This window comes from Bombus vosnesenskii, unplaced genomic scaffold (genome assembly GCF_011952255.1).
Source record: "Bombus vosnesenskii isolate JDL3184/JDL3185 unplaced genomic scaffold, Bvos_JDL3184-5_v1.1 scf7180000013888, whole genome shotgun sequence".
Lineage (NCBI taxonomy): Eukaryota > Metazoa > Arthropoda > Insecta > Hymenoptera > Apidae > Bombus > Bombus vosnesenskii.
In genome coordinates this window covers 53,787-81,677 of record NW_022883267.1, presented here as the reverse complement: position 1 = coordinate 81,677, position 27,891 = coordinate 53,787, and the positions used below count along the sequence as shown (strand labels likewise).

Sequence of the window (27,891 nt, the reverse complement as noted above, 5' to 3'; positions counted from 1 at the left end):
CAACTGAGAGGTTTGTACCACATACAGGATGACTCGGCAGGTTCGGCGTGACCTTTTGCGGGGCCGGGTTCAAAAATTTTGCGGGGCCTGAATACACATTCAAATCCTACACTTAAATTTTACAACGACGAATTATTTATTTACGAATGCTGTTACATATTGTATATTTTTTACAAGATGAATATTAAATAATAATGGAATGCAATAATAATATTAAATAATTTTTTTCGCTTTTTTCGATGCCAAATCTTTCATAACATCATAAAAATCGACTGAATTTGCTACTTCACTTTCTATTGACAGAATAGCCTCTAAAAAAATCTCGCTTTATCGATGCTCGCAGATAAATTTCCTAGACCTCGGGGACTTTCAAAACGCGGACCGGCTTCCAACGAACGCGCTGAACCCGCCTTGCGCTCGCTCTGTGATTCGGTTACTGATACACAGGCAGCTATAACTATATTTAGAGTTGTCGATACTTTCGAGATATAAACAATAAGAAAAATAGCGGTAGATAACAAAAGATAGAATTAGATAGAAAAAGATAGAAAGATAGAATCGACTGTCGATAAGTGTAGAGAAAGAAATTTCGTATAAGTGTTCGCCGAAGCACGATATATCATTATCAATGCTAGCGACGGCAGATCGTCGACATTTGGCTACAATTAGCAGACAGTCGAGCAATGATTAAACGAAGATGATGTTCGGTGATGGATAGGTCAAGGAGGCTCGTTTCGTGTCAAGATCATATGATATTACACCACGACACTTTTATCGGCAGATTTTGTAACAAACACGATCGAAAAAGAAATTCATGTGCGACGTAAGTGAACAGAGCACCCAAACTATGGAGTTTACGTTCGAAAGAAAGTAACATCATCATTGGATATTTAATACATCGATCTAGGATTGTCATGATCGCACGTGACGCATTTTTCTTCCTACTTATAGAATTTTATTAGCACGGCCTCAATCACAGGTTCAATATTGAAACGATCTTAGTGACGTACCGCATTCAAAACGCCTAACGCGATTCGCGTTACTCTTACGCTAGCGAGTTGCACTTGGCGAAACTGTATAAACATCGCATATTATAATCAGATCAGAATATTGCGGAATCAGATGGACTGATCATGTATTTCCATCTATTTGTCTATTTTTCATTAAATAGTCGTGGATATTTCTAATTAAGGAATTAACGTCATCGAACAAAGTTCACGATTACAAGTCACGAGTTCTTTATTTCTTGTTGCAATATAACGTTAAGTAGGCGAACAGTTAATTATTCTCGAAAAGTGTGAGCACGATCGTCTGTTCGTTTGCTCTGAAGCGAGAAAAAAATACAGCTGTTCCGTGCATACATTCCTCTATCGCACGTTAGATTTCAGCGTGGTTCACAGCTGCGGAGCAGCACGTGATGATGACATAATGGGCGCGCGACGTAACCGCGATTATGTTCGGAACGCGCGATATTGTCGCGCGCCATTAATTTACAAAGTGGCCCTTATAACCCCATGGACCGTGACCGCCGGTTTCTTCCAATTTCCCGTGCACTTGCAGAACGTATTCTCCGAAAAATGTTTCGCGAGTTTGCAACATACAATGACTATAAAAAGTATAGACACATAAGCGTCCTCTTATTTTCTGTCTTTTACATTTTCTATTTTATTTCTGTAATATAGAATTTTTCTAATCATACGAAAGTACTATCAAATGATACCAGATTAATATATCTTCGGTCTAATTAATCGATAGGTAAGTAGCATTGTGCATTATACGAAAGAAGAAACTGAAAGGAACATTCGGTACGTAAAAATTGGACAAGCGAGTCGAGTCGTTCGGTGTGGAAAAATCTTGAAGAAATTTTATTGCGTGTATGTGACCGATCTTAAATCGCAGCGTGAACTTGTGAGAACGGCGCGATGGAAAACTGTTCGATAACAGTTGTAAGAGAGATACTGATACACGTGAACCAGTTTACGTGGGTGGAAAGTGATATAACCGGTTACGAATTCTGGTTTAATAACTCCGTCCACTTGCTACGTTACCGTATAAACATGCTGTAAACTGTCTGCAATAGTCGAACAATCCTCAAGATACCAATTTTCAAACGATACTACAATTTTACTAAAACGATATTAATATGGCAAGAAAATGAAACCCCCGATAAAAGTAACCACTTCGAAAAAAAAAAAACGTTCATTATGCAGTTTCAAGTTTCCAAAATAATAATTCATCATGGTGTAAGCGTTCGTTGCGTCTTCCAGCCATCAGAATGCACAATTCGACACACAGTCTCTTCCAAGCTCGTTGAGAATCTCATTGATCGCGATCACAAAGGCCGCCGCGCTTCAAGCAGAAAAACATCTCCTCGAGGTCGTCGAGATCTGCTCGAAGGTTCGTTCAACCTTGTCGAAGACACAAGGCGAGCGTAAACGCCGCATCCCGATCACTGACTACGTTTTCTCGGCGAATTTCACCACGGACCTTGCACTTTGACCTTCTTTATTTTTAGTCCCTTTTCACCGAGACCACCTCGTAAATCGCGACGCGAAACAGCAACATCGTCGTGCAAAGAATCGAACAAGTCGAAGAACGTTGGAGGAGGGTCGAAGAAATCTCTGCGGCGGAAATTGAGTCAGATATCGAGTTGAATTAAGATCTGTGACGCTCAAACTACTCAACGTGCTTTCGTTTATATACGGAAAATGCTTCTAACATTCATTCGATTACTTTTTATTAACTGATATTGACACTTTTAGAGTTTAGCCTTGTTCTTGCCGTAGTATAGCGTACACAGCGGAAACTAGAAAGTTGAAAGTCGGTGAACGTTGCCATTGAAATTATTCTTGCAGACGCGAGGATTAACCTTCCTTTGATTACGTGTTAAACTATGCGTGTAACTTCTTAACGAATACGCGTGCACAACAATGCCACGCCTTTTACGTAAACCGGATGAGAAAAATGACGCATCGTATCTTCCTGCCTGCTCCATTGTGTGCCATATTTAACGGCGCGTCGACTTCGTGCGATGACTCTAAACAGACCTCAACTAATCAAGCAGCTGTTTTAAACGCGTAATTCTCATTCCTCCGTCGTGTTAATTACCATGTCGGTGATCATATTTAGAAGATTTAAGAACTATTTAAAACCAAGGTTCTCTTACTTCTCTCTGAATAATCATGATTCATGGTTGAATATAGCTGCTCGATGAGATCATAAATACATACATATTATTCTGTAAAAATTTATTCTATACAATTATATATCTTATCTCAATGAAACCTATTACGTATCGATGAGCACAGAAGAGAAAACTGAGAAATCGATATACAACACGCGCTGTCTATAACGCGATCATCGATCTTTCACAACGATTCGTTTCGTTCAATCTCTTTTCACCTTCCTATTGAATTTGGGCTAAACTTGTCGAAAGGAGTCGCAGGTGATAGAAAAAGAATTCCACGTCGCTAAAACCTCCATTTTATCGAGACACTTTGAAAATTACACGATAATCTTGTCGCGTGATTTGCGTCGGTCCACGATAATTACGTACATTGTTCATACTATTTTCCCGAAACGATCGGTTTGGAATGTGCAGGTTGCGGAACGAGGCAATAAATCGCGAAAAGTTGGCGGTACTGCAAGGTAGTTTCTCATAAGTGTGTTTCTGAAGTTTGCAAGCGCCGATCGCGCCGGGTTAACGAGAATCATTAATGGCTGCCCTGCAGCGGACTATGACACGGTGTAAATGAAAAAGGGGCAAGCAGTTGCGTCGACGCGGGAACGCCGACCTCGATCCTTCTGTGTCGAACGAAATTCCTGTCTGACCCGAATTTCACGTTAACTGCGACGAGCAACGAGGAAAGAAGAGAAAGAAGAATAAATAAATAAGAAAAAAAAAACAGTACTCGTACGGATTTCACCGAACGCTTCAGGCTCGTCACGAACGATAAAAAATGATCGTATCGAAAATTTCTTTCTCACCTAGCGTACAACGCAACACGTGTCTGCGATTAAAAGCGCGCGGTAGAAAACTTTTCCTTCGTTTCCGCGAGCTGCACCGTTTCCAACGCCTATCTTTGATCTCGCTTCTTAACTTAAACGCGATACTCGAACGTATTACGTACTTAAGTCTAGTCTAGTACCTGATTACGTATACGCACCGACGATCCTTCTTTTCTTCATCCTCTACTTCTACGTATAATACTTATCGCGATAGAACTCCGTTTGTATAATCTTGACGGCAGACAAATGAATCGGTGAATTGAAAAACGATACACGTTCAATGTGGCGTTATTTCATACATTTAAAACGTAGAAAAAAGATTACTCGTATAATTACATACAAATGAACGTTTATCTGAATCAACGTGAACGAGTTTAAATTGAAACAGTACTATAAAACCAATGGCAATAATCGATGGCGCGCAGAAGCTACAGCTATTTTGCAAAATATCTGTAAATGTTGTTCTTGCACTTTTAAGGTTCTTCAACTGACCGATTTAAGTAGTTGTATCATAAAACAGTACTCCGCTTGATACTTCCAACTTTCTATGACTTTTTATTCGCACAAGTAATAGGAGTTGACATTTAGGTAAGTGGGTTCAATAACAGCAAGATTTCGTTTCATAAGACATTACCTAAAATTTCATCTACTAAATAAATCCATTCGATTCTACTGTGCTTCGAACCCAAACGAGATATTCGAATCCTTCGCGAACGCAACTCTATCAAGCTGCTACTACTTAATTTCCTCTATTTCGTTCAAAGTAAACGGGATCCGTGTACTTATGTAACTAAGAAGTTGATAAAAAGTGGAAACTATAAGACGAAAGAATACTAATTACATCGAAACCGATGATAAATCATGAGATCGATACAATCGCGGAAGATAATCGGCATCGTTCATTAATTGCCGCGAAGGACAATAACGCCGCGGTCTTAAACAATGGTCGCGATAGTGTAACTTCCGGCAGTGATCGAATATCCCGCGACAGGGTAGTAAATATTCGAACCGATTGCCATTTCTTAGGCGAATCGCCGGTACACGGTCGGAAAGCCAAACGACTTAATCGGCGATCTGCACGCCGGCCAGGAATTTATGCAAATCACGGTATCCGCCAGACTTTGCGATTGCACTCGCGCCGGTTCAAAGATAGCGCTGACAAATTGGCCCCAGATTAAGGGCATTTCGGAGAGGCATGCACGGTAACCGGGTAAGGCGAAACGAAACTGGGTCTGCGACCCCCAACACGCGCTTTCGTCTAACTATACGTTTCGCTTCTCGTCCCCTCTTGTACTTCCATCCATTCCAGGTATGCAAACACGTCGATATCGTTCCGATTCATTCGATATTGATATTTAAACACGCGTTAAGTGGCCAAACAGTTTCCACTTCGTTTATTCCGCATCGATCTGATCATCGTTACGACTCTTGCTTGATGAAAAACCATTAGAACGAAGCGACTGGAAGCGATGGATTATGGTTTTAAAGTGGCTTATGAACGTGTTTAAATACCATCTTCAATTTGTGGTACATACCAATCGAATCGTTATTGTATCTGTGATTTGAAACGTTAATGGTCTTTTTGTTTGTTAGAACGAAAGGAAAATACTTATCAAAATATATCGAAGTTTATCAATATAATGGATAATTGTTTAAATACTCGTGTGATCTGTGCGAATAATATCGTACATATTATATGAATTCTACGTACATTTTGATTTGTTCCAAGCTCTATCGGTATAATAATGGTAATTGAGTCTCATTACAGCTAATGACAAGATTAAAAAATGTTCCGTACACGTGATATATCCATAGAATATCTGTATATATATATATATATATATTCGAATATATTTACGAGCCACGATATGCAATTATGGAAAAAGCGATTCTTCTTGGAAGTAAGGTTTGTTTTCCTCGACTATGTTCCTTGGCAAATGCTTCCAAGTGAAACGTGTTAATGGACATTAACGTATCGCGACTCGCGCGAATTGCAAAATTAGAACGTAAATCTCGCTCGCTCAGTGGCTTCTCCGTGGCGGGAAATTTTTCACGGTAAATATTTGTCAGCCCAGGCATGTTTTTTCGACGATCTATTTACGATGTTTATTCACCCAATTTAGATCACGTCGCGCTATGTTACACCACTTCCGCGCCTCGTTGCGCCCGACATTCATATTTAATTATTCATTCCACATAACACAGCGATATAAGTACTCGATCGTGTATATGTTTCATATTCTGGCGCACGATCGGCTCGATAAAGGTTGACGCGTGCCATGCGATCTTTCGCGATACAATTACATCGGTAATAACAATTGTGTTCGAGTGCTTCGTGCTCATGACCCTCTCAAATTAAATATGGTACAATAGTGCCACGTTAAGTGGCCGAGAGTTTGCTTCGTTAACTAGCCATCGCTATCCCCACCAATTCTTAGAATTGACTTCGCGAACCGAGACTCTAAACCCTCTATCAACTAATTTATCAACTAATGATATTAATGAAATGATCACGTCGAATTCGAACCCATCAAGTACCATCGTTGCCTTAATGCAACATTTCATTCGCAACGTTCTTTAATCAAATGCGAAAAAGAATCGCAAAAATTTGCTCCACTTTTTTCTTTATTTTACTTCCGTCAATTATTAAGTTCGATTCATTTCCTCGCTACTTCTCCTTCTATGTACATCCACAATTTTATGGAGTTTGACGAAATTGAAATATTGCGTGATACCGTGACGAGATCTATTTTTTTTTTTCAGATTATAAAACTTTTTTAGGGTCTGCAATTTGTATAGCGGATTTAACGTATCTGTTATTCTAATACATTTCGTATCGTACATCTTGATAGAGCAACTGAAATAACTTTACTTACGTTCTTTAGCAATGTTGCAATGTTTATGCAATTTTGTCCTCAATAAAAACCCGATTTCCTTCAATTCTGTCTCTTTCATCCTTCATTCTACGATATCTTACATTCAACGAAGCAGAGAGTACGTACATCAGAACCATTCATACCAACTCCATTTATACTCAATTTTAGTTAACGTTTGATTAATCTGAATCTACTTATCTAAACGTGAACACGTATTACTAGAACGGAGAGTGACGGAATTACCGTACTCCTATTACACCGACCCCAATTATACGAACTATTTATCCACTGAGAAGTTCATATAAACGTAGATCAATTCAAAATCTCCTACGTTCGTATCTCCCTCGATAACTGACCGGATAAAATCCCGGCCCGTGGCCAAGTATGCACATACCGCTGTATTTGACTACACAAATGCAAGAACCTCGCGTACAACTTGTGCGTGTTCGTGCCTCGTTACCAGCGAACAACGTGCTCTCTATTCTCGCATTATGTTTACGTGTCTACGACTAGCATACTATACGACACGTTTTAACACGGTTTATGGTTATATATCTCTGGCCGGTAGCGAAGTATTGGTGTGCACGATGCTTTCGAGTACACTCTAGGCTGGTCAGAACGATACAGAAAGTTGCCTACGCCCGCCGACGGAGAACAGGTGCATCGGCCTGAAGTACAACGAGGAAAATTATTGATTTTCGTTTACCTACTGAGCCGGTTGGTGTCCCGTGCTAGCATGGCGAATGCAACGCCGTCCCTTGGCACGACTGGGACGCCCTGCATTCGAAGACAATGGCCTTAGGTCAGTGAGCCTGGTGCCATCGTGACACCGTGAAAATCGAACGTGCCCCAAAATGGGAACTGACTTGTTATCACCGACAGAACAGTAACTTTCTCCTCTCTTATTTCAACTTTCCGTTTCCAGTCCGCGTAAACGATGTTAAAAAGACAATCGTTCGACTAATCGATGTTTTTTTAAGTCGAAGAAGATGTCAGCGACATCGATGTAGCATATATTTACAATGCAAAATTCCTAACCTATTTGCCTTGTAATCGTAACCGGAGGCAGTATTATGTAGGTTATACATTACGGAGAAAGAGACAATATAAGACGAATTGATTAAAAAATTAGTCAAAATCGAAATCATGGTTGTTCGTTGTTATGCGAATCTTCGCATGCTACGATGTGTTTTTGCTGGGGTCTTTGAAAAACATAAATTGCGTTTACCGTACGTGTTATGAAAGATACGATCGATCTATATAGTATCAGATAGATCAAATACGCTTTGAACGAAATCACAGTCGAAAATGAATAGCGTCTGAAGATATCTATGTACTAATTTTTATTTAATATTTTTATTATTTTCTATGCCATTAAAACACTGATATGATTCTATCTAATCGCTGTGATTCACGAATATGCACAGTTTTTCGTAGACGCGTATAATATTTTTAATTAGCGTGATTGATACGGATAGTATTTATGTTGGAACGTAATCTTTTTTTTATTAGATAAGCAACAAAGCGAAAAAAGATTAATTAGCAAGGTAATTTAACAAAATGACAAAATCACCACAATGGAATAATACTGTGTTGTGAAATACTGCGGAGATGGTAGTTCTTAGCAGTAATAGAACAATCGCGAGATTAAACAAGAAAAACGATAAAATTATTCATCGTTCTTCGTAGAAAAACAAGCGTGACTGATTTTTGTAATAGTTCAAGAAACGTTAAAAATATTAAACACAAAGAGAAACATTCTTGTAAAACATGTATCACGGTGTCCCCTCTACGTGCATTTTTCTTCCCTCCAAGTCTTTAAGAAACTATTTTTACCAAAGTAACAGGCGCGTTTTTCTTCTTCGAACATAAAAAAGTCAGAGATTATGTTACACCGTTCCCTCGCGAGGAATGCAAGGTTGATACAGAAAACAAAATATTTTTAGTCATCAGTCAGAAAAGCGATTATAGATTATAGAATAATAATAGTTAACGATACGTAGCAATTGTAATCGATAGAAGCGTTTAATTTTTAATACGCTACGTTTATTGGAAAAGTATAAAATATAAAAGAGTGCGGGGTAGATCTCGAGGATTGAATCGATCAAGCGAATCGGTAAACACGCATCAACTCTCACTCTCCGTTGCAAGATTTATGGAATTCCTAACGGATGTTACAAACCGTAAAAAAAGAAAGGAACGCCGTAAACGAGCTTTCAACTAAACAAATTAAAGCACATGAGATAAATGAAATGTAATTGAATAAATGAAACATAATTTTTAAGGTTAATGAAGATTTCATTTATTACTCGATTACAGCTATTCATATTCTTACGGCCAATTCTGAATAAAGATTTTTATTTTGCCCTAAATATTTTAACCAGTAATTTGTATACTCGATGCATTTTCATTAATTATGTATATTTCTTTTGCAGCTTTCGATCTCCCATAAATGCATTAATATCGTCAGCCCGCTCATTACTTTCCTTATTTTGACACTGTACCGAAGAAATAAGCTAAAAGCTGAATATTTTACCGGTCGATGTGAATAATGCACGAGCATTCTAATGTAAATTTAAACGTGGAAAGCAATGTACCGTCACAACAGCTTATTTCTGCCCTGGTTGCTGCAACGTTCATAGATAACCAAGAAAAAAACTCACCATTTTGAACGGAGTAGTCCCATTCGCTTTTGTCGGCCATCTCGGTGACGATCGTGTTATCGAAAATTCAGGTCCGCGAAATTAAGATCCGAGTAGAGTTTGTTGCCGGTCGTCTTGCCTGCTTGTGATTCTTGATAGATTCAAACACGTCACTAAATCGCGTTTTTATTTCGATTTACCGTATCCACGAATCGTACAATCCGGCAAGATGCCGATCAGAATCACCACCGATTGATTTGAACTCGGAACGAAAATCGAGAAACGATTGTCAAATCCACCGATCGTCGACTAACTTCAAATTTCTTCCCGGCTTTCGTTTTGCATATATTTCTTATACGTGCACGTACGAATTATTCGGCTACACGAGCATTGGATTGTACGAAATCGTATTTTGTAGAAGGCTTAAGAAAACTGTTTGTTTCTAGGAAAAATCGAAACGAAAAAACCACTTGTGTCACCTCGGATTATCCACGAATGCGACGCCGGCCGGTTCACCACTGGATTTTATACGAGAGTCGATCACGTGACCCTTACTATGGAAAAGCAAGCGTCTGCGCATGCGCTAGTAAATGTTTACACGTGCATCGCCGATCCCCCACCGCACGCTACCTTAAGCACGTGCTTCGTTGTAGTCGACGACATCGACAATATTCGCAGTTTTATCATTTTTAAACCAACAATTTGATTTATAATGTTATAAATTTATAGGATTAGATCTAAGAGATTATCTCGATAAAGTTATGGATACGGTTATGATTTGAAATTTCGTTTGAACATTGACAAAGTGGCGGACGATCGAATTGGCCGCGTTTGTTCGCCAATACGAGTTCGCACTGCGAGGAGGCAGTAACTAGCGACTTAATGCCTTAATGATTCATTTTATAATCTATCTCAAACGGGAACATTAATCTCGATGAAATGATAAGCTAATATAACGCGCGACAATTGTTCTATCAGCTACGATGAGGAGAAATCAAATACGTTCTTTTCGTCGAGTCTCAACGTTTCCTTGCTTTATTATGCTTTTTATTACATTTTCTTTATCTTCGTTATTTTCCTATATTTATTATCCTCTTTTCAAACTCTCGTAGAATGTCACTGTTCTCTTACAATAACGGTATTCCATCATCGTGGTGAATCGACGAATAAAGAGATTAGATTAATCCTCGAACATGCTCTCTTGAACTCTGTCATTCAGTTTCTTGTTTACCGTGTAATTTTTGCTTTAATTGCAAATATTCCTTTCTCACCTTATAAGCATACGAATGAAGCATTCTTTGTCAGGTCATCAGTTTCTTTCCTCATGACACCGATGCACAAGCGCCGAATATTATTTGTACCTATTGTTTCGACAGTTATTATTTCTAAGTCAGACGACACGAAATCGTTTATTGTATCAAGTGAATCATAATCTTGCAACGAAATTGCATTCGTCATGACCGATGACTCACCCTTACGGGCCCTTACGAGGTCGAGGACCTGGACATTCCAACTGCATTCCTCTACTTTATTTATTTGACTAGTTTCTTTCTTTCCTACTCCGATTGTAGTCCTTGTTCTATCATTTCTCATAACTATAAGAAGGCGGCTAAGACCTTCCTAATCCACCAACCTTCGTTTATTCAATCAGAAGCAATGTATATTGCCCTCACTTCCTGACCAAAAATGTCATGAACAAATCCGATGGTCCCGTGCGCTAGACACACCCATCGCTAGCTTTCCTCCGACACAGCATCGTCACTCAACTTTACTTTTTCTACACCGCTGGAAAAGTCAACTATTTCTTCTACAGGGCTAGAAAAGTCAACAACTAAGTCCAAATCTAACGCCTAAGCACGAACACTCACTTCCTCTACTAAGTATCCTCTAGTGTTACGTCCACTAACACACGAAGTTCAATTATAAGAGCCTTGCTCTAGCGTGCATATCTATCTTACCTTCGAGCGACAAGTTGTCATCTAGGAATTATATCTACTCAACAGTGTAACTTAAGTGTTGGAAATACAACCTTATAATTCTGTGAATCACAGTGTTATACTAACTCAATCACCCCTATTATCTTAACGGAAATCAGGGGATCGATCACCTCGTGGTGTCGATTGCTATAATCGTAACGGGAATTTACGACTCCCGTTGACGTCTCTCCTCGAGATTGCGTCTGCCCGCGATTGGTCGAAAATACAGATCTGATATAAAAATTATTCAACTTATCTACTTTATGACGTGACATGAATTTGAGATAAAGTTTGCAGACACCTATGAAATATTGTAACAACAATATACGTGTTAACAAATATTTGTACAAAGAAACGTGATTAATCTGTAAGATGCTCGGCACACTATTAAGAGAGAACTATGAGTCTATGTCTGAAGAAATAAAAGTTTGTAAAAGGACGTAACACAGATAAACCTGCATCGTCACGAAAATTTCCTTTTGTGTCCGATTGTGTGCAATCTCCTTTCGCGTACAAATGAGCTAGAACGTATCAAGGAATTGGGTTCAAGAAATTGCCACTTTAATTTCATCGAGCTCTCATAACACTGTCACGTCAATGTTATGTCACGGAACGTGGCCGACGCTCGCCGTGGTCGTTTCGTCTTCGTTATACCAATAAAACGAGCCGGTCGCACTACGATGCTCTCAATAAAAATTAATGAATTCCAGAAAATTCCATCGCAAAACGTCAATGGACGTCTGTTGCTCCGCGTCTGCGGCGGTGACTTGGCGCGAACACGCTTTTTCCCGCCATCTTTTGCGGTTTTCCGCACGTGATTTTCTACTGGACCGCTCCTTTGTTTCGCCTGTGGTTTATGGCCATTTAATGACTTAGAACAAGAATCTACCTGTATCGTTCTTTACCTTCAAATCTCTCAAATAAAGTTAGACTTTAGAATCGTCCTTATTACATTATACGAAGGTACGAAAATTGTGAGAAATTTAAAAATACGATAATGCACGAAACAATGGAAAAACATAGAAAATATCCGAGGTACCATTTATAATATTTATATGTGGGTAGAAAATTCTTTACCTAAGTTTTATCTGCTTAATTTAAAAAATATGAATTTGCACAAATATCAACCTACAATACTAATTAGTATGCTGGTCGTGATTAAGATTGCCCCCGAAGATACGCAGGAAGCAAAGAAAGGCGATTCGATTACACAGATTAGCTCGCGCGTACAGAACCGATCGTTGCATAAATCAAAGACGTATGGGCAGATATTCTTCTTAATTAATCGTGTATAACGATCGGCAAACGAGCTGCAGCGCAATTTATTTCGGTATGCCTGAGTGCAAAGTCTGTCTGGTCGTCGAATCAAGAAGGATGACGACTGAAATTCGACGAGATAAAGGTTCGATTTTAACGGAACAGGGAACAAGATCTACAAAGTAGTTGTCAATAGCATTGTCATGGTCGATCTACTATTGTTCTCGAAGGAAAAAGAGAAATTACCGTAAGCCATGATAACTTCTTATTGTGGTAGGATGACGGCAAAGGCTATTTATTCAAATTACAAAAGACCATCCCATAAATTCTTCAGAACCGTCATAAATTTTCCAAACATGGTCAAACAGGCCACAAAGAGAATTCCGATTTTCTGCCAGAACATACCCAATTGTTCATTCGTAAAGAGAATTCCTAACCAGCCGTTTGGTTCATGAAACTCCTTTGCATTTTAATATTGTCGTGTAGACGGAAGCGATATTTTATTCAAATTCTTTGCAACTGTTACGTAATTGTCATTTTGCTTGTCCTTCGCGGCAATTAAATTGCTGTCGAGTTTTACCTTAAGAAACGTTTCTATCGTATAGAAACTTCAACAATCTTTCGACGATTCAAGGAACGCCTTGAATTCGATCGTTACGAAAATAATTTATGTTAATCGTGATCAACGTCGATTTGTCTCGATCCCTCGGAAGTATCGTTGCAGGTATTACTTAATCATCGGCTCGTGCAAAGGCATCGAGCAGACGCGTTAAAAATGCTAATCGGTAGTCGGCATCTGCAACGCCGCTTCTTTTATTTTCATAATATATTTGGTGTTATCTCTGTTAGTGAACGTTTACTATTATCGGATGTTAAAATTGTTTCAAGAATAAAGTAATAATTGAGTAATTTATTTATGGAGTTTGGAAACACGGTAGATGGATCGTTGAAGCAACTCGACGAATTCGACGAAGAATTTCAAATGGCCGTTCGAATAATATTCGAATCCGTAGAATTTCGATCGATTGCTATGCTATCAGACTTAATAACTTAATAACTTCGATACTTACGTAATCGCCGAACCTTATCAGTAATTGCTAGAATTTTCAACCAAAACGCATTATGGTAATTATTATCTGAATCATTGCGTGTCAAAATTTCTCTTTATCTTCCCTCGCTCTTATCTATGTTACATCGCGAAGTACAGCGTTTCTCAATTAACGAAACAGCAACGAACAATGTCCTAAATACTAAAAATATAACTTAATGTAACGTGTTGCGTCAGATGATTCACTTTTTACTATCATTATCTCATATTATTAGAAATTCCCAAATAATATCAGTTTTTATGTTTTTAATCGAATCAATGCAACAAAATTTCAGCGATTCCCTCTTCCATTGCACAATTCTACGATGACGTAAAGACGACGTACTTTTCGCTATTTTTTCGATGAATCGTCCGTTCAAGTCTACGATTATTGATATGATAACGATATATCTTCATGGATGTATAGAAGGTAGAGACAATGTTTGACCATGAGAAGGTAACAAGACATCCGTCATCATCGTGGCGACTTAAATTGCTAAAAAAAAATTTATACGGGCGTGCTGCCAATGTCAAAAGCGAGGTCGGCAGTCGATACGCCGTGCCGTAGCAGCTCTTTGTCAGCTTCGATCTAATTAATCCTCGTTAAGTCATCGTCAATTGTTTACGTAAATGAAGTATTCAACTGGCAGACGCAAACTTTTGCTCACGAATCGCACGCGTGTGTACCTTGTTTCAGCTGCGATTATTGCACATGCACGTTACGATCGTACAAAGGTATTAACACCTGTCTGCTTTATTGTCATTTGTTTGTAAGTATAATTTAGCCGAAGACAGACGTAACGCGATGCACGAGAATCGAAGTGAAAAGAACAGGTGACACGTAGGTGAAATCGAGGACGGTCTCACGAAAAGTTTCGTCTATGAGAACACGTGAATACACTTTGTTTTACGTTCAATACGAAGTTAAAAAATATTTGCACGCGTAAGTTAAATGAAATGCAAACAGAAACGCACGATGAACGAGCTAAAAGAATAATAAAATAGGAAGTCAGCAGGAGTTGAGGATAGAGTGGCGTGAAATGTTTCTGGCCAGACAAATTTCTCACTTTGTATTTCAAAACCGATATGCAGACTGCGCACCTTTGTGCAACTTCGCCTTTCCGCGTACGTAATTAAGGAAATGAAACCTAAATAGGGACTCGCGTCACTGAAGCCGCAACAAAAAGTTGCATAGTTAGAGTTCTTTAAAATATCGTTTTCAGGATACGAAGCGAACGATCTACCTGGCTGGAAATTTTTGCACATCACTGGAGGTCCTTGAATTGATTCGAATATGAAAGGGAAACACAGTCACAGTCTAAATAAATGGAGGATAAATAGATCGAGATAAATAGCGAAGAAATCGACAAAGGTTAAAATAGGAAATGACAGCGTGATTTACTTTCCGGAAGTGGAAGTTCAAGGCAGAGCGACTTACCTTGCTGCTGGCAAGGTGTACCCACTCCATTACGATATCTTTAATAATCTATTTGATTTCTCTAATGTACACGTAACAGGAACGAACGAGAAGCCTGGTATCCTAAAATGGCTTTATTAACTCTTAACTTTACACGTGTTTAATATGCAGTACTTGTCAGAGATATCTGTATACGCGTGTATCTGTGTGTCTGTGTTTGTATTATACCACGCTTCTTTCGTTAGTCGTCGACCACACCACCCGATAGGATGATCGTTAACGAGATACGATGCCTTCTCGATCGTGCAGATCGAAGGAAGGACGATATTTCATTACCTGGCCCGATTCCTTCCATCCGGGGTTCCGTCGAGGCGCCATAGCGGACAAAAATAATTTGCGAATTCCCAGTCGACGAGTATTACTTTTATGTATATATCATTATGTGTACAAGACATTCCTTATACGCGACGTGATAATCGTTTCTCCTCCTTCGTCTCTCCCCTCGAAGCGGAACTATTTCGGTGGTCCGCGTCCTTCTGGACTCCACCGATTTCTACGATTTTTCCTTCGTATTTCTTCCCTAATTCTTTCGTCGTTTCATTCTTGTTTCCCTAGCTTTTCTTCTCTTCTATACAAAATACTTTCGAACCGCACACACACACACATACTCTCTCTCTCTCTCTTCCTCTCTTCGTTTCGCAGGCCAAAAAAAAAAAGAAAGTAAGCTTCGTCCAAAAGCTTGTTCTTAAACACGACGATCGGCTGTATGTTCGCCAATTCCGACCTCTTCTTTACAATTTTTCCACTTCTGACACCGTATCTTATAAATATCGTACACGTTTATTATACATAATCGTCGTTTCCGTCACAATAACACAATTGCAGCGCATGAGAGTTACGCGTATAGCGATGATATGATTAGAAGCATGATATGAGTTCTGCTCTTGTCTATCGCAGGTCACAGACCGGAGATTCGAAAGTAGTCTTTGAGTAGCGTGTACACATACTGCGATCGGTCACGCACGATCGATATGGCCCCATCCACGATCCGAGCTTCTTTTATTCTTATTATATATATATTTTTTTTTTCTCTCGTAAAAAAAGCTTTCTGTGTCTCTTTTCTTCTTTTTTTTATTTTTTTTTTTTTTTGTTTAAGGTAGCTCGAGCGTGGACGCGACGAGACGATTCGTGACGCATCAATTTCCTTGAACAGCGGATACGCTAAAACGTGATACAAAAATAGAAAATACTCCCGAGGTTTTCTAATTCGTGCGATTATCGCGACGAATCGTACATGTTGTTCGTTTCATTGGAACGCAATCGTTTTGCACTGTGGAATAGAATGATCTGCCTGATTTTTATTCTGCGATAAACAAGGCGCGGTGAAGAAGGATTGAAAAGAGATAGTCGCGTGTTAATATACTTAAATCTTCTACATTATAAAGACGTGAATTAATATATATTATATCGTAATTTAGCTTGCATACCAAACATCCGTTTTTTTTTTTTATCATTCTACATACACAAATATCATCATTATCATCATCATCATTATTATCATCATCATCATTCACACTAAGTTTTAATAGGAGTGACCCCAAATTTGTAGATTCGTCAACTACCTGTTCCTGTTGCGAAGAAGTGGATGAACAGAGCCTCCAAATTCGAGGTACGCAAAAGATATCGCTTTTCTTTTTACTTTTGTTTTGTTATTTCTCTTCCTGTTTCCCCCTTCCCTTGTCCTTCGTTCTTTTCTTTCGAATTTCTCGCATTATTTCCTTCCTCTTTGAAAAAATATCAGGAAACTATCGAGGTATTGAAGAAACGGCAGCGCGTACATACCCGTATCCCAAAAAAATTGTGGTTCATTCTCGTTCCTTTTTCCTTTTATTTATTCGTTCACGAAAATCAGTCGAAAATTTGTTTGCAACAGAGCAGCTGGTTAGATTGTACAAAATCATTCATATAAAAAACGTGTGCGCGCCCTGTTCATAGGGTGTACGGGTGTTTACGCACGTTTGTATATGTTAAAAAGTAGGTCTTATTACTTTATTCTCCTCCGTGTCCTTTTGTTCCTTCTTATTTTTAATTCCATTTTTTCTTCTCTGCTTTAAGTAGTTAGTACTTCTTTTTGGCTTGGTAACTATGTAAATTCTAAATTAAATTAAGCCATCGACGGGTTTAGAATCGTTAAAACTAGAGCTTCCTTTTTCTTTCAAACGATAAAAAAAAAAAAAAAATAGAAACAAAAGACCTTAGATAATAGTCACAGAGCTGTTAAAAAAAAAGCAAATTCTTTGTCTGATTGTGCGTGAAACGAATGGGAAGCTTCCTCCTGTACAGTGTAAAGAAAAAAAAGAAATAAAGAAATAAAAAGTGCAAGACAATGTAAACCCTAGACAGTAGGTCTTGGCAGTGTTCTTCGAACGACATCAATCTAACAATAAGTAATGCAGCAGACTGTCTATCGAACGACAAATAGGTAATATACATAGTTTTTATATATATATATATATTTATATATATTATCATTAGTTTTTTTTTCTTTTATTCTGCGTGGCCTACAGCGCCAATGGAAGCATTTTGCTGTCACTCTGCAATGGCATGTCGCGCAAACAGATACACACGGTTAAGTTATGTTCCATTTTTTTTTTTCTTTAAAAAAATCCTCACTTCTCACTAAGTTAATCGTTTAAGTCTGGCATAACCGATCGTCGGATGGGTCAGTTCAATAAAATCGCAGAATATACAAAATCTTCTTCGTTCCTGTTTCGATATTCCTTCCTCTTGCAAAAACTTATGGACAGTATAAAAAAAGAGGCTTGAATAACTGGCGATAAAACTGTCTCGTCCGACGAAGAATTATCATGTATCTCTTTTTTCTCATCTGGCAGCGTTACGCGTTGTAGGTACGTTGTAAGATTCGTTAAGTCGATAGTCTTTGATACTTGGAGACCGTTTGCTTCTTTTTTTTTCATTTTTTAACAGTAAATTGCGTTAAGTCGTAGAACCATTTATAGTAAGTGTTTTCTTCGTTCACAGCAGGATACCCTTATTGCTTAAAAAATGGCACTGATATTACTGAAATATTTAACGAGTATCGTTGCTGCATATACAAACACCGACTCTCTTTGCTACCCCATATTATCGAGTAAAATACATCTCGCCCTAAACGACTGGCTGGTTCTACAAGATTCGTAAACCTAAAACCTAAAATATCCGCTTACCCGGTCGGAGTAGTAGAATCATTCTCCCTCTTTCTTTCTCTCTTTCTACAGTTGAATTCGTTACGAAAGGCAACGCGTGATTTGTAATCCCATACACTCCCTAGAAAAATGTATCCCGTGAAATTACAAGACGATCGATGACAAAAAGTGCATCTGTTTTGTTAAAAAATGAAAGTAAAAAGAGGAGAAGAAAAAGGAAAGAAACTCGAGGACGACTTTCCCATCCCTCGTTCCCTCGTCTTTCTCTTCCCTTAAATACGTTATATACCGCGGATAAATAGCGACGAATGAGTATACATGTACATAGATAATATTACAAAGTAAGTAAAAGTGGGCGTGACTTTTGGCGTGAGTTCTCCTGAACAGATCTTTCGTCTTCTCTCGTTTCGTGATACCGATATACATATACATATATATATTGTTCGAATGCCGGGACGAACGAAAGCTTTGTGTTTTCCTTTTTTTTTCTTTTTTCGTTTTTTACTTAAGATTGCTGTATATGTTCAGATTACCGCAGTTGTCCATTTTACCGGCAAGCTGAGGTTTCTTCTGATAGTTGGTTTGGTTTTGCGCGTGTATTGGGGAGTCTCCGAGCATCGCTAACATATATTTGCGCGTGGGCGAGTGAACCGTATTTTGTTAGGGTGGTACGTAGGGGGGTGGTTTCCTGTACGTCGGGGTGGGTTTAGGGCGATTCTGACGATTGGTATCGCGGTTCGTTGCGAATGGTGGAGGTGGTTGGTACGGTTCCTCGGAATTCTCCTTCGGCAACATCGGCACGTCCGCGCCATCTTCAGCCTTTTGATATTCAGGAGGTGGTAGTGGTGGTTTTTCTTCCTTCAGAATGACAGGAGACTTGTTACCTGCAATAAACGGTGAAAAATATATAGCTTAGTTAACGCAAGAATAGTGGAAAATCTAGGTATTTAAATAAATGAAAAATTTATACCTGGATCTGGCTTTTCATCCAACTCGTCCTGGAAAATGACGGGTATACCCTTGCTACGGAAACTCTGTCTCTCGTCGTCCTGTTCGCTGACGCTCATCTTGCCACTACGCCTTCGTCTGTACAACACGCAGGCAATGATACCGGCTAGGATGAGCATTATAGCGATTATTATAGCCGGCAGGACGAACGTGATGAGATAATCATCGTGGAATGCCCCGACTGAGGTGGAATCGTCCACTGGTGGAACGTGACTGTCAGGCGAATGAACGTCTGTTAATTCGCCAAGGCAGATGCCCATGGGGACCACAGTGATTTGTTTCACAGGGAATTTCGGGCCCATAACGTCCAGAACCTCGTCCGTGACAGATCGACGATCGTTGTCACTCTTTACGAGTACCGAACGTAATCTACTGACTTCTTCGTGGGCACAATACGAGGTAGGCAAGGTTCTGTTGTGCCACGTGATTACCGTGCTACCATTCGATATACTATGTAAAGAGATCGCACTAGTATCTTTATCTTGATACAGATCACGGAGCTTTTCGATGAAATTACGCTTTTGAAGGGCAGAGTGTGCAAACGATTTGTACGGGATGTCCAAGGTCATGGAGAACTCCACCGTATGGTGCATGAAGGGTGCAGAATGAACAACAACCACTAGGCCGTCGGTGGCGCTTGCGCCTACAAGGAATTGACAAAAGTTTTATACAAATATCCAATGTCTAAATCGTGAAAGTGGTAAATTTTGCTTACCTTCTTTGTCAGTAACTACTAATTGATATTCCTTTCGTCCAACGTCACTACGCATTGGGACTCCGTAAAATTCTTGATTCTTGCTGTCAAATTGCAGCCATTCCTGTGGGGGAATAGGCTTGCGTTCGATGGTCAGTAGAGACATTTGCATATTTCTTGCGGAACCATCTTCTGCATCGTAGAAGGTATCCTAGAATAATAATTTGTATTAGATTTATATTTAAATGAGACAGTGCGTTTCTTCTGTTATGACATAACATACCTCTGGTACTTTAAATACAAGCAACTGGCCAACAGTGGCATTAACAAGGTCCACCTGGTTCCTAGGTACCGGTGGGAAGTTTGATTTAGGCTCTTGCGTAGACACTTTTGGTACTTCTGGACGGGATATGTCCTCACACTGTCCAATACCCTGGTAGACCACTCGTTTGACTCTAATTTCAGGGAGGAGAACATCCCTCAATGAAGGACTGGGCTCGCCGTTTTTATCAATCAGGACCTAAATCACAGATATTTAATAACAGTCTTTTTAATACGCATCTGAAAAAATAACGAGACATTAAAACCATAATTACATGCATAAGATCGTCGATATATTCTTTAGGGCACTCGCTGCTTCTAGGTAAACTATCATTGGTCCAAGTGAAAATTGCTTGGTCGCGATCGATATCAACAGCTCTAACGGTGATATGCCTGGTATCGCTATCTCCATACAATTCGGCTATTCCTCGAATTACCTATAAACCGACAACAATTGAACGCACTAGTATAGGCTCTATTATAACAGATGAATACCTTTAGCTCCCAGTCAACGTCTGTAGGAAACTCAGTGCGCTTATCGATCCTTAAATAAATACTGAATTCATGGTTCACACTGCGACTGAGCTTGTGCTGCTGCACGTGAATGTCGAGTCGATCTGTCACATTTAATCCCTCGCTATCGCCAGCTACCAATTCGTAGGTCCAGGTAGAAATATCGTTCTCCAGTGGCCTGCGCGATAATGATTAATTAAAAAGTAAATTCTTTATATACAGGATATTTCACTGTTGAACATAGTTCACATATAATAAACCACTTTGTAATCGTTTCTTGACAACTAATGCTTACAATCCATAAACCTCCTGCGTCCTTTGATTGAATTGTAGCCAGTGGCTGGGTTTCAACGGTGCACCCTGCAGATACAAACTCAGCTTCAGGTTTCTGGTATCTCCGTCCTCCAGATCGCTGAACGTATTAGCAGGTATAACATAGCTCAATGGTTTTCCAGCCGTAACCGGTATCTTCTTCAGTCTCCTATCTTGTTTGGGCGGGAAGTTGCGAACTCCGTACAGTATGGTTTCCGTGGTAACCCTAGGTGGTTCCGTGGCAGCGCTGGTCGATGCTGGAGTGGTAGTGGTCGTGGTAGTGGTTGTACTAGCAGTGGTTGGAGCCATGGTAGTAGTAGTGGTGGTAGTGGTGGTGGTTGTAGTTGTAGTGATCGGTGTGGTTCTCATCTGTGTCGTTGTTGTTGTGGGTGTTGTAGTGATATTTGTGACCAGTGCGGTGGTTGTGGTTGTGGTGGTGGTGTTTGCAGGTATTGGTAACAGAGTAATGGGCTGTTTCGTCGAAGACATTGACGATTGTTCCGTCGGCTAAAGGCAGAAAAAGGATGCTTTAATATTGGGGAACAAGCGGTCAAATCGTCGAATCTCGATGTATGAAGACATCGTGAATAATAAAAAAAGGGACAAATTAATTATGGTAATTAATGAATGCTGCGAGAAGATCGTGCGAATTATCTTTTCGACCACAATTTCGAGATGCAAATGCAAACAAGAAACCTTGGTTTTGGCCAGTTTCTCATGGACAATGCTCCCTTCCCGTGGAGTTAGCACGCTTGCTTTACTCGTATGAATTATTACTCGGCGCAGCTTACTCTAAAGTGACACGCCTGTGCACGACGCTGTATTAAATTACACTTCTAAGCTGCGCTTAACTTTCCCGCCAGCATCTATGCAGCTTTGTGACAAACGACAATGAGCGAAGGATATCCACGCTACGATCCTCGTCGCGCATCGTTTATAAGGCAGAAGATGGCTTTAGGTGGGCTATGTGATACACAACGACCTATCGTTTGGCATACTAAAGCGACAGACTAACGTGAACGGACTCTACGCGTAGCATGAACTATCGTACAAACGAAAGCTTGAAGCATTGAAGCATTACCTCTTCCGTGGTAACATTAACGGTACCATTGGTGACGTCCGGTTCCGTCCTTTCGACAACAACGGTGGTAGGTGTGGTTCCCATTGTTGTGGTACTAGAATGAGGAACGATTACCGAAGGAGGGATGGTGGTGAGTTCTGGTATAGTGACAGATGACACGTTTAGAGATTCGGTCTCCGTGTATCTGGTGTTCTTCGTTGTCTCTTCGGTGCTCTCCGATTTCTCCGGTGTCTCGGTCGATGGGACAATGATGGTCGGCATGATGCTTGCTGTTGTTGTATCTGCTATTGTTGTACTCGTTGTTGTGCTAGTTGTTGTATTGGCCGTTGACGAGGGTGGTTGTTGGGTGGTTGTTGTTGTTGTCGAAGTAGTTGAAGTGGTCGTCGTGGTGGTGGTTGTTGGAGTTGTTGATGGTGGTGATGTAAGTTCAGTGGTTGTTGTCTGCGAAATCGTTAGTAGATGCGATGTACGGCACGAAAAACTTGGTTAGTTACATTACGAAGGGAGCGAAGAAGATGTATACAAAAAAAAAGGACTATAAAGAAAGAAAAAATAATATATATATGTGCTCTTCTCTTTCTCTCTCACACACACACACTCAGGCTTTCGTATCCATTTCAACAGAATTACTTCGCATTACAGCGCTTCCTATACATCGATCGATACCGCCTAAACGGCATAGAAAATGGCATAAGTCGGCATTGAACACGCAGTACCCACAGCTAGACTAAAATATTTTAAGCGCAACGATTCCCTTAAGCGATTGGCGTGGCGAATGAAGGACAGAGACATAAGAATTTTTAACGAAAGCCAGTTATATAGCGATGTTCTTTTGCTATTTTCTTTTTTAACGTTTCTTCTAGTTTAAGAGAAGAATCGGTGACAAATTTCAAATTTATCACACGATTCGATTGGCTTCAATCCGATACTTACGGTCGACGTGGTGTCCGTAGTGGTTCTATTCAATGCACTCTCCACTACATTTGGTTGATTCACGACTGGAATCTCCTCCTCGTCGATATCCTCTTCGGTCTAAGACACGCATAAGTTCCGTTAATTTTCCATAAAACTAAAATATCTCTAATTATTCTCCGTCATATGAATACAACTTACATTCCAATCGATAGGTTCTTCTCCATGGTGATGCCTGTGTGGATGTTCGGGCAGATTCGCTCTAGGTGAATTCGTGTCCGGCATGAAAGTTGGCGATACTTGCGAGTCATCGCCATCCTCACCGTCCTCGCCATCCTCACCGTCTTCGTCATCCTCGCTATCGTATTCGATGTCATAATCATCGTAACTTTCGTAGTCCGCGTTACCGTAATGCCCAGAGCCGCTTTCCCTTCTGCTTCTCAACAACAAGCTCGACTCCGTCTTCACGCGCCATAGCAGGACCGGAAGTTGCATCACTTCCGCCAGGGTACCATCCTTCGCTTGCTCCCGCAGATGTTTCACCAAATCTGTCTGGTGCCTCCATAAATGACCGTCGCAACCGACCTTTTAATAAAATTCGAACGTGGAATGTTAGCTTTGATCGTTGTCAATATCCTTTGCTATTCTTTCTTTAAAGAACTGTGAAGTGGTACAGCACAGAAAAAAAGAAATAATAGTCTTTGAATAAGATTCGAACGCGGACCGTTGCAAACTGACGAAAGTAAGAAGACTACGAGGGAAGTAAAAATTTCAATCAAAAGGTCTCACCTGCCACTGGACCGCCGTGAGGTGTTTCTCTTTCCGGTGTTTCACGTTTCCTGATCCGCTGAGGATCACGGTAGAATCATCGTTGAAACTTTCCTTGGCGTTTTGCGGATGCATCGAAAACGCGCTCTGAAATTCGAATCGAGGATGAACGAAACGTCACAAATGAATAAAAGAGGCGAATTTTTTTGCCGATAGTAGACAGCGCAAATAACGAGGGAGATGTCGGCGCATCCCGATTTCGATTACGTCGAGCACTCTAATCGCACGGAAAATAGATTTTTGTTCGTCGCGACCCGGCTAGGGCAAAAATTCCACGGGATGCAATTAAATCATCCTCAATGGCTGAAGATTGAATTCACGTAATCGATTTGATTATTCCGATGAAATGAATTTCTCCGACGATGCAATTTCCCGTGATTTAAGCGGCGCGACTCGTTTCGAGATCTCTTGCGACGTTTCCGAAATATTTCCACTTCGATATGCAGAAAGCTATGATTCTATAAATATAGTTAATCGCGATTATTCGATTTCTTCGATTGGTAGGGTTAAACGACGAAAGTGTACACAGTCGAGTGGATCGTATTATGTACAGAGAAACATACAGTGGAAAAATACAGTATACAATTTTATGCATGGTGGTTGGTAACTGGTGGTACAAGCGGAAAGGAGGCGATTCTACGCGAAAAAAGAAGTCGAAAATATAGAATAAAAATTTTTCGCCTGAGGCTTTGTTTTCGAGAAAATCGACTCTGAATTTTCGCTCGGTACGCGTGCGGTACGTTTTAACGGATCTCACTGTAGATCGTTGTCTCGATGGAAAAATTAAAAAAAAGTTTTTATTCTATATTTTCGACTTCTTTTTTCGCGTAGAATCACTCCCTTTCCATTTGTACCATCAGTTACCAACCACCCTGTATAAATATTAGGTCATCCCATAAGTTCGTGCCGTTTTTCGAGCGGTTACATATGTTATTTTTTTTAAACACCTATGAATCGTTGTCTTAGGTATTTTCAGAACATTTGACATCTCTCGAACTGTCAAACTTCGTGATTTTTCAACAAGATCCCGAATTTTATCTTCGTCTGTCCGAGGAGGACGCCCGGAGCGTTCCTCGTCTTCTAAACAGAAATTCCCAGCTCTAAAACGTTGGAACCACTTCCTACAGGTGCGAGATGAAAGCGCATTTTCTCCGTAAACAGCACATATGGTTTTCGTGGCAATTGTTACAGAACTTCCTTTCCGAAATTCATATAACACGAGATGTCGAAAATGGATACGCATTTCACTCATGATTTTTTACTGTTAGAAGTCACTGTGTTCGCTATATTACGATCTTATACCCACGAAAATCTGCTCTAGCCTGTTCTCGATCAGCTAAGCTCAAGTGCATTGGTCCCTTATCGCCGTATGTTTTTAAATCGACACATGAAGTGTATACACAAAAGTCGGCACGAACTTATGGGATGATCTAATATTATGATACTTGTTACGATAACAAGATTCATCCACAAAATGGGAATTGTAAAATGTACGAAAAAACTAAATACGATCTAATCTCTAGCGCGTGGACTATCGCACACTCTGCCGCTCTACCTGTTTTTGCCTCGTGGAAAATACTATCTCCGTTCTTCATATTGCACCTAACTGCAGTTTCTCAGCGCGCAGTCATAAAAGCTGCAAATCTCATTCGTTCAAGCGATACCGGGCAATGTAAAATACCGGAGAGAAAAATTGGACGTTGTTGTCTCCAACAGCAGTAAAAATATATTGTAGAGATAATAGCAGGACGGAAATGAGGAGGGAACAGTCTGACCCGCGTAGAAACATGCGCAACGAGCGCAGGTCTACGTATATAAAGAGTAACGTGTTTCTTTGTTTTTCGCGGTGATTAAATTAATTAAGAATTCCCGAGACGCGCGGTGAGAAAAAAATGGCGGCCTGCTCAAAGGCGTCCAATTTATGCTCGACGGAACCTCTTCGCCGAGGATGCTTTAAAACTTGAATATTTTCTGTATTATGTCGAGCTCGCGATGCATCTTCTATTTCACAACGTTGCACTGGCCGGTGTAACGTCATAAAGTTTCCCTTCTCATAAAGAAGCTTCTCCTGGCAAACTTTATCAAATATTCTTCGCCACGAGCGTTGCTTCGCGCATTAGGATAGCTCCGCGATTTCTCGTATTTGCTCGATTAAAACTTCTGCCTAATTCCGGTTTCTTAATGAATTAGAATGATCTATATGAATGTTAGAAAAAACCCCAATACCCTAGTCCAGACTCGCACTATAGTCGCCCTTAAGCAATAAAAATAAGAAATAGTCTTAATGTTCCGATCTGACTTTATGACGATGGGTTTGGGCTCGAAGTGACATAGCGGGTCACTAGACGCAGCCACGGTCACGGGAGGGACATGTACCTGACCGAGGTATGAAATGATTATATGGCTCTCCTTAAAAACAAAGAAGTGGGGGCAGGAGTATATAAGGGCAGCTTCTTTTGGATTAAGGGAGTTAGTTTGTTAGTTAAGTTAGTTCTTCCTGTCGGTTCGCTCGAATTACTGAAAAGTGGTGCTCTTCGGCCTTTTTATCTCAACTTGTCTCGATCTTTGTAATCGTTCGAAACGTCAGCAGAGACGCACGCTCGACGAAACGCGTTGGAATTTCTAGAAATCTGGTCAGAAATTTTGGTTCGTCGGTCGCGTGGAAATCGAGTTTCAATCTTTTCTCGACCTTCTTCTTCTTCTCGACTAAAGCTACGAGGATTGTGCATATACGCGTAACGCTATCGTACCACGTGCAGTCCCAGAAATCCTGCGAGGTTCTCGATGGTGTTGACTCGTGTAACCGGCGAGAGGTTGTCGAACCTGGCATCCAGTAGTATCGTCAGCAGCGTCTGTTCCTCCCCTTCGTTGCAGTGTGTCTAAAATCAGAGAGACGTCCCATTTCAGTTGGCTGACTGGAGGCAGAAGCGAACGGTGTCAGTGTGCGAAATGCGAGGAATTAAGGCCGACCATCCAAACGATACTCAGCCGCGATGACGCACAATACGCAGGACTATCAATTGGCATCAATCAACAACGTCTACCAGACTAATTTCTCGGCGAGATTTAAACGTGGCGTACCGATGCAATCGCACGACGTGCGGCGATCTTTTGCTCCACCACTGCGCGCGAGTAGAACGAATTCCACCCTTCTATCCCGGGTTCTCTCGATTCAGAAAATTTGTCTAGAAGATCGGTTGGATTTTTCTTACCGTCTTGTAGGAGTTTTATTAGATTTCGCTATCTTCATCATGGGACGCGTTATATGGTAAAACGAAATAAAATGGTCAAGGGTGAGGTATAATTGATAAGGGTTGATAATTCTTATCAAGTAGCAGAGAATTAATTTAGAGCAGAATGGATTGTGTTTGTACGAGATAATGTAACGAATGGACTGCGGATTTTCACGCAAATTCGCGTTTTTACGAACACGATAAAAAGAGAGAGAGAGAGAGAGAGAAAATAGAAGCCAAGGTAGAGATTTGCGTGTTTCAACCGCTTAGTGTTATAAATAAAATATACAATATAATTTGCCGAGCACGTCGCACAAGGTTGCTGTTTCTCTGGTAAAAATCGAATAATTGGAAACGGCAGGCAAACGGTAGCAAATGGAATTTCCCGTTTGCAAGCGGCCAGGGTCGAGAGATCGCGCACGTACGCGTGCGTCGAGGGGTGAAATCCAGTTTACCCGATTAATTAATCGACGCTAAACGGTTCAAAAATGGCGATGTTTCCGTGGACGTGAGTGATCCA

General features: G+C 40.2%; 2 protein-coding genes across 6 annotated transcripts in view; both read right to left on the bottom strand.

The window, feature by feature from the left end:
• Positions 1-10,046, bottom strand: part of LOC117239205 (carbonic anhydrase 1-like) — a 28,974-nt gene extending 18,928 nt beyond the window's left edge. Inside the window, exon 1 of the mRNA XM_033504627.1 lies at positions 9,548-10,046. Within this exon, the coding sequence (XP_033360518.1) occupies positions 9,548-9,587 (40 nt within the window). The 5' untranslated portion in view covers positions 9,588-10,046. The remainder of the gene's footprint in view (positions 1-9,547) is intronic.
• A 5,336-nt stretch (positions 10,047-15,382) lies between these two features.
• Positions 15,383-27,891, bottom strand: part of LOC117239203 (dystroglycan-like) — a 63,394-nt gene continuing 50,885 nt past the window's right edge. For 4 of the 5 annotated variants that reach the window (XM_033504620.1, XM_033504622.1, XM_033504621.1 and 1 more), the window contains exons 4-15: positions 26,889-27,017; positions 24,100-24,225; positions 23,512-23,895; positions 23,332-23,430; positions 22,399-22,839; positions 21,301-21,824; positions 20,988-21,183; positions 20,768-20,929; positions 20,455-20,691; positions 20,193-20,382; positions 19,440-20,120; positions 15,383-19,353 (exon numbers count right to left, since the gene is read on the bottom strand). In XM_033504620.1, coding sequence (XP_033360511.1) covers positions 19,130-19,353; positions 19,440-20,120; positions 20,193-20,382; positions 20,455-20,691; positions 20,768-20,929; positions 20,988-21,183; positions 21,301-21,824; positions 22,399-22,839; positions 23,332-23,430; positions 23,512-23,895; positions 24,100-24,225; positions 26,889-27,017 — 3,393 coding nt within the window. In that variant the 3' untranslated portion in view covers positions 15,383-19,129. The remainder of the gene's footprint in view (positions 19,354-19,439; positions 20,121-20,192; positions 20,383-20,454; positions 20,692-20,767; positions 20,930-20,987; positions 21,184-21,300; positions 21,825-22,398; positions 22,840-23,331; positions 23,431-23,511; positions 23,896-24,099; positions 24,226-26,888; positions 27,018-27,891) is intronic. The other variant, XM_033504624.1, reaches the window with a different exon arrangement.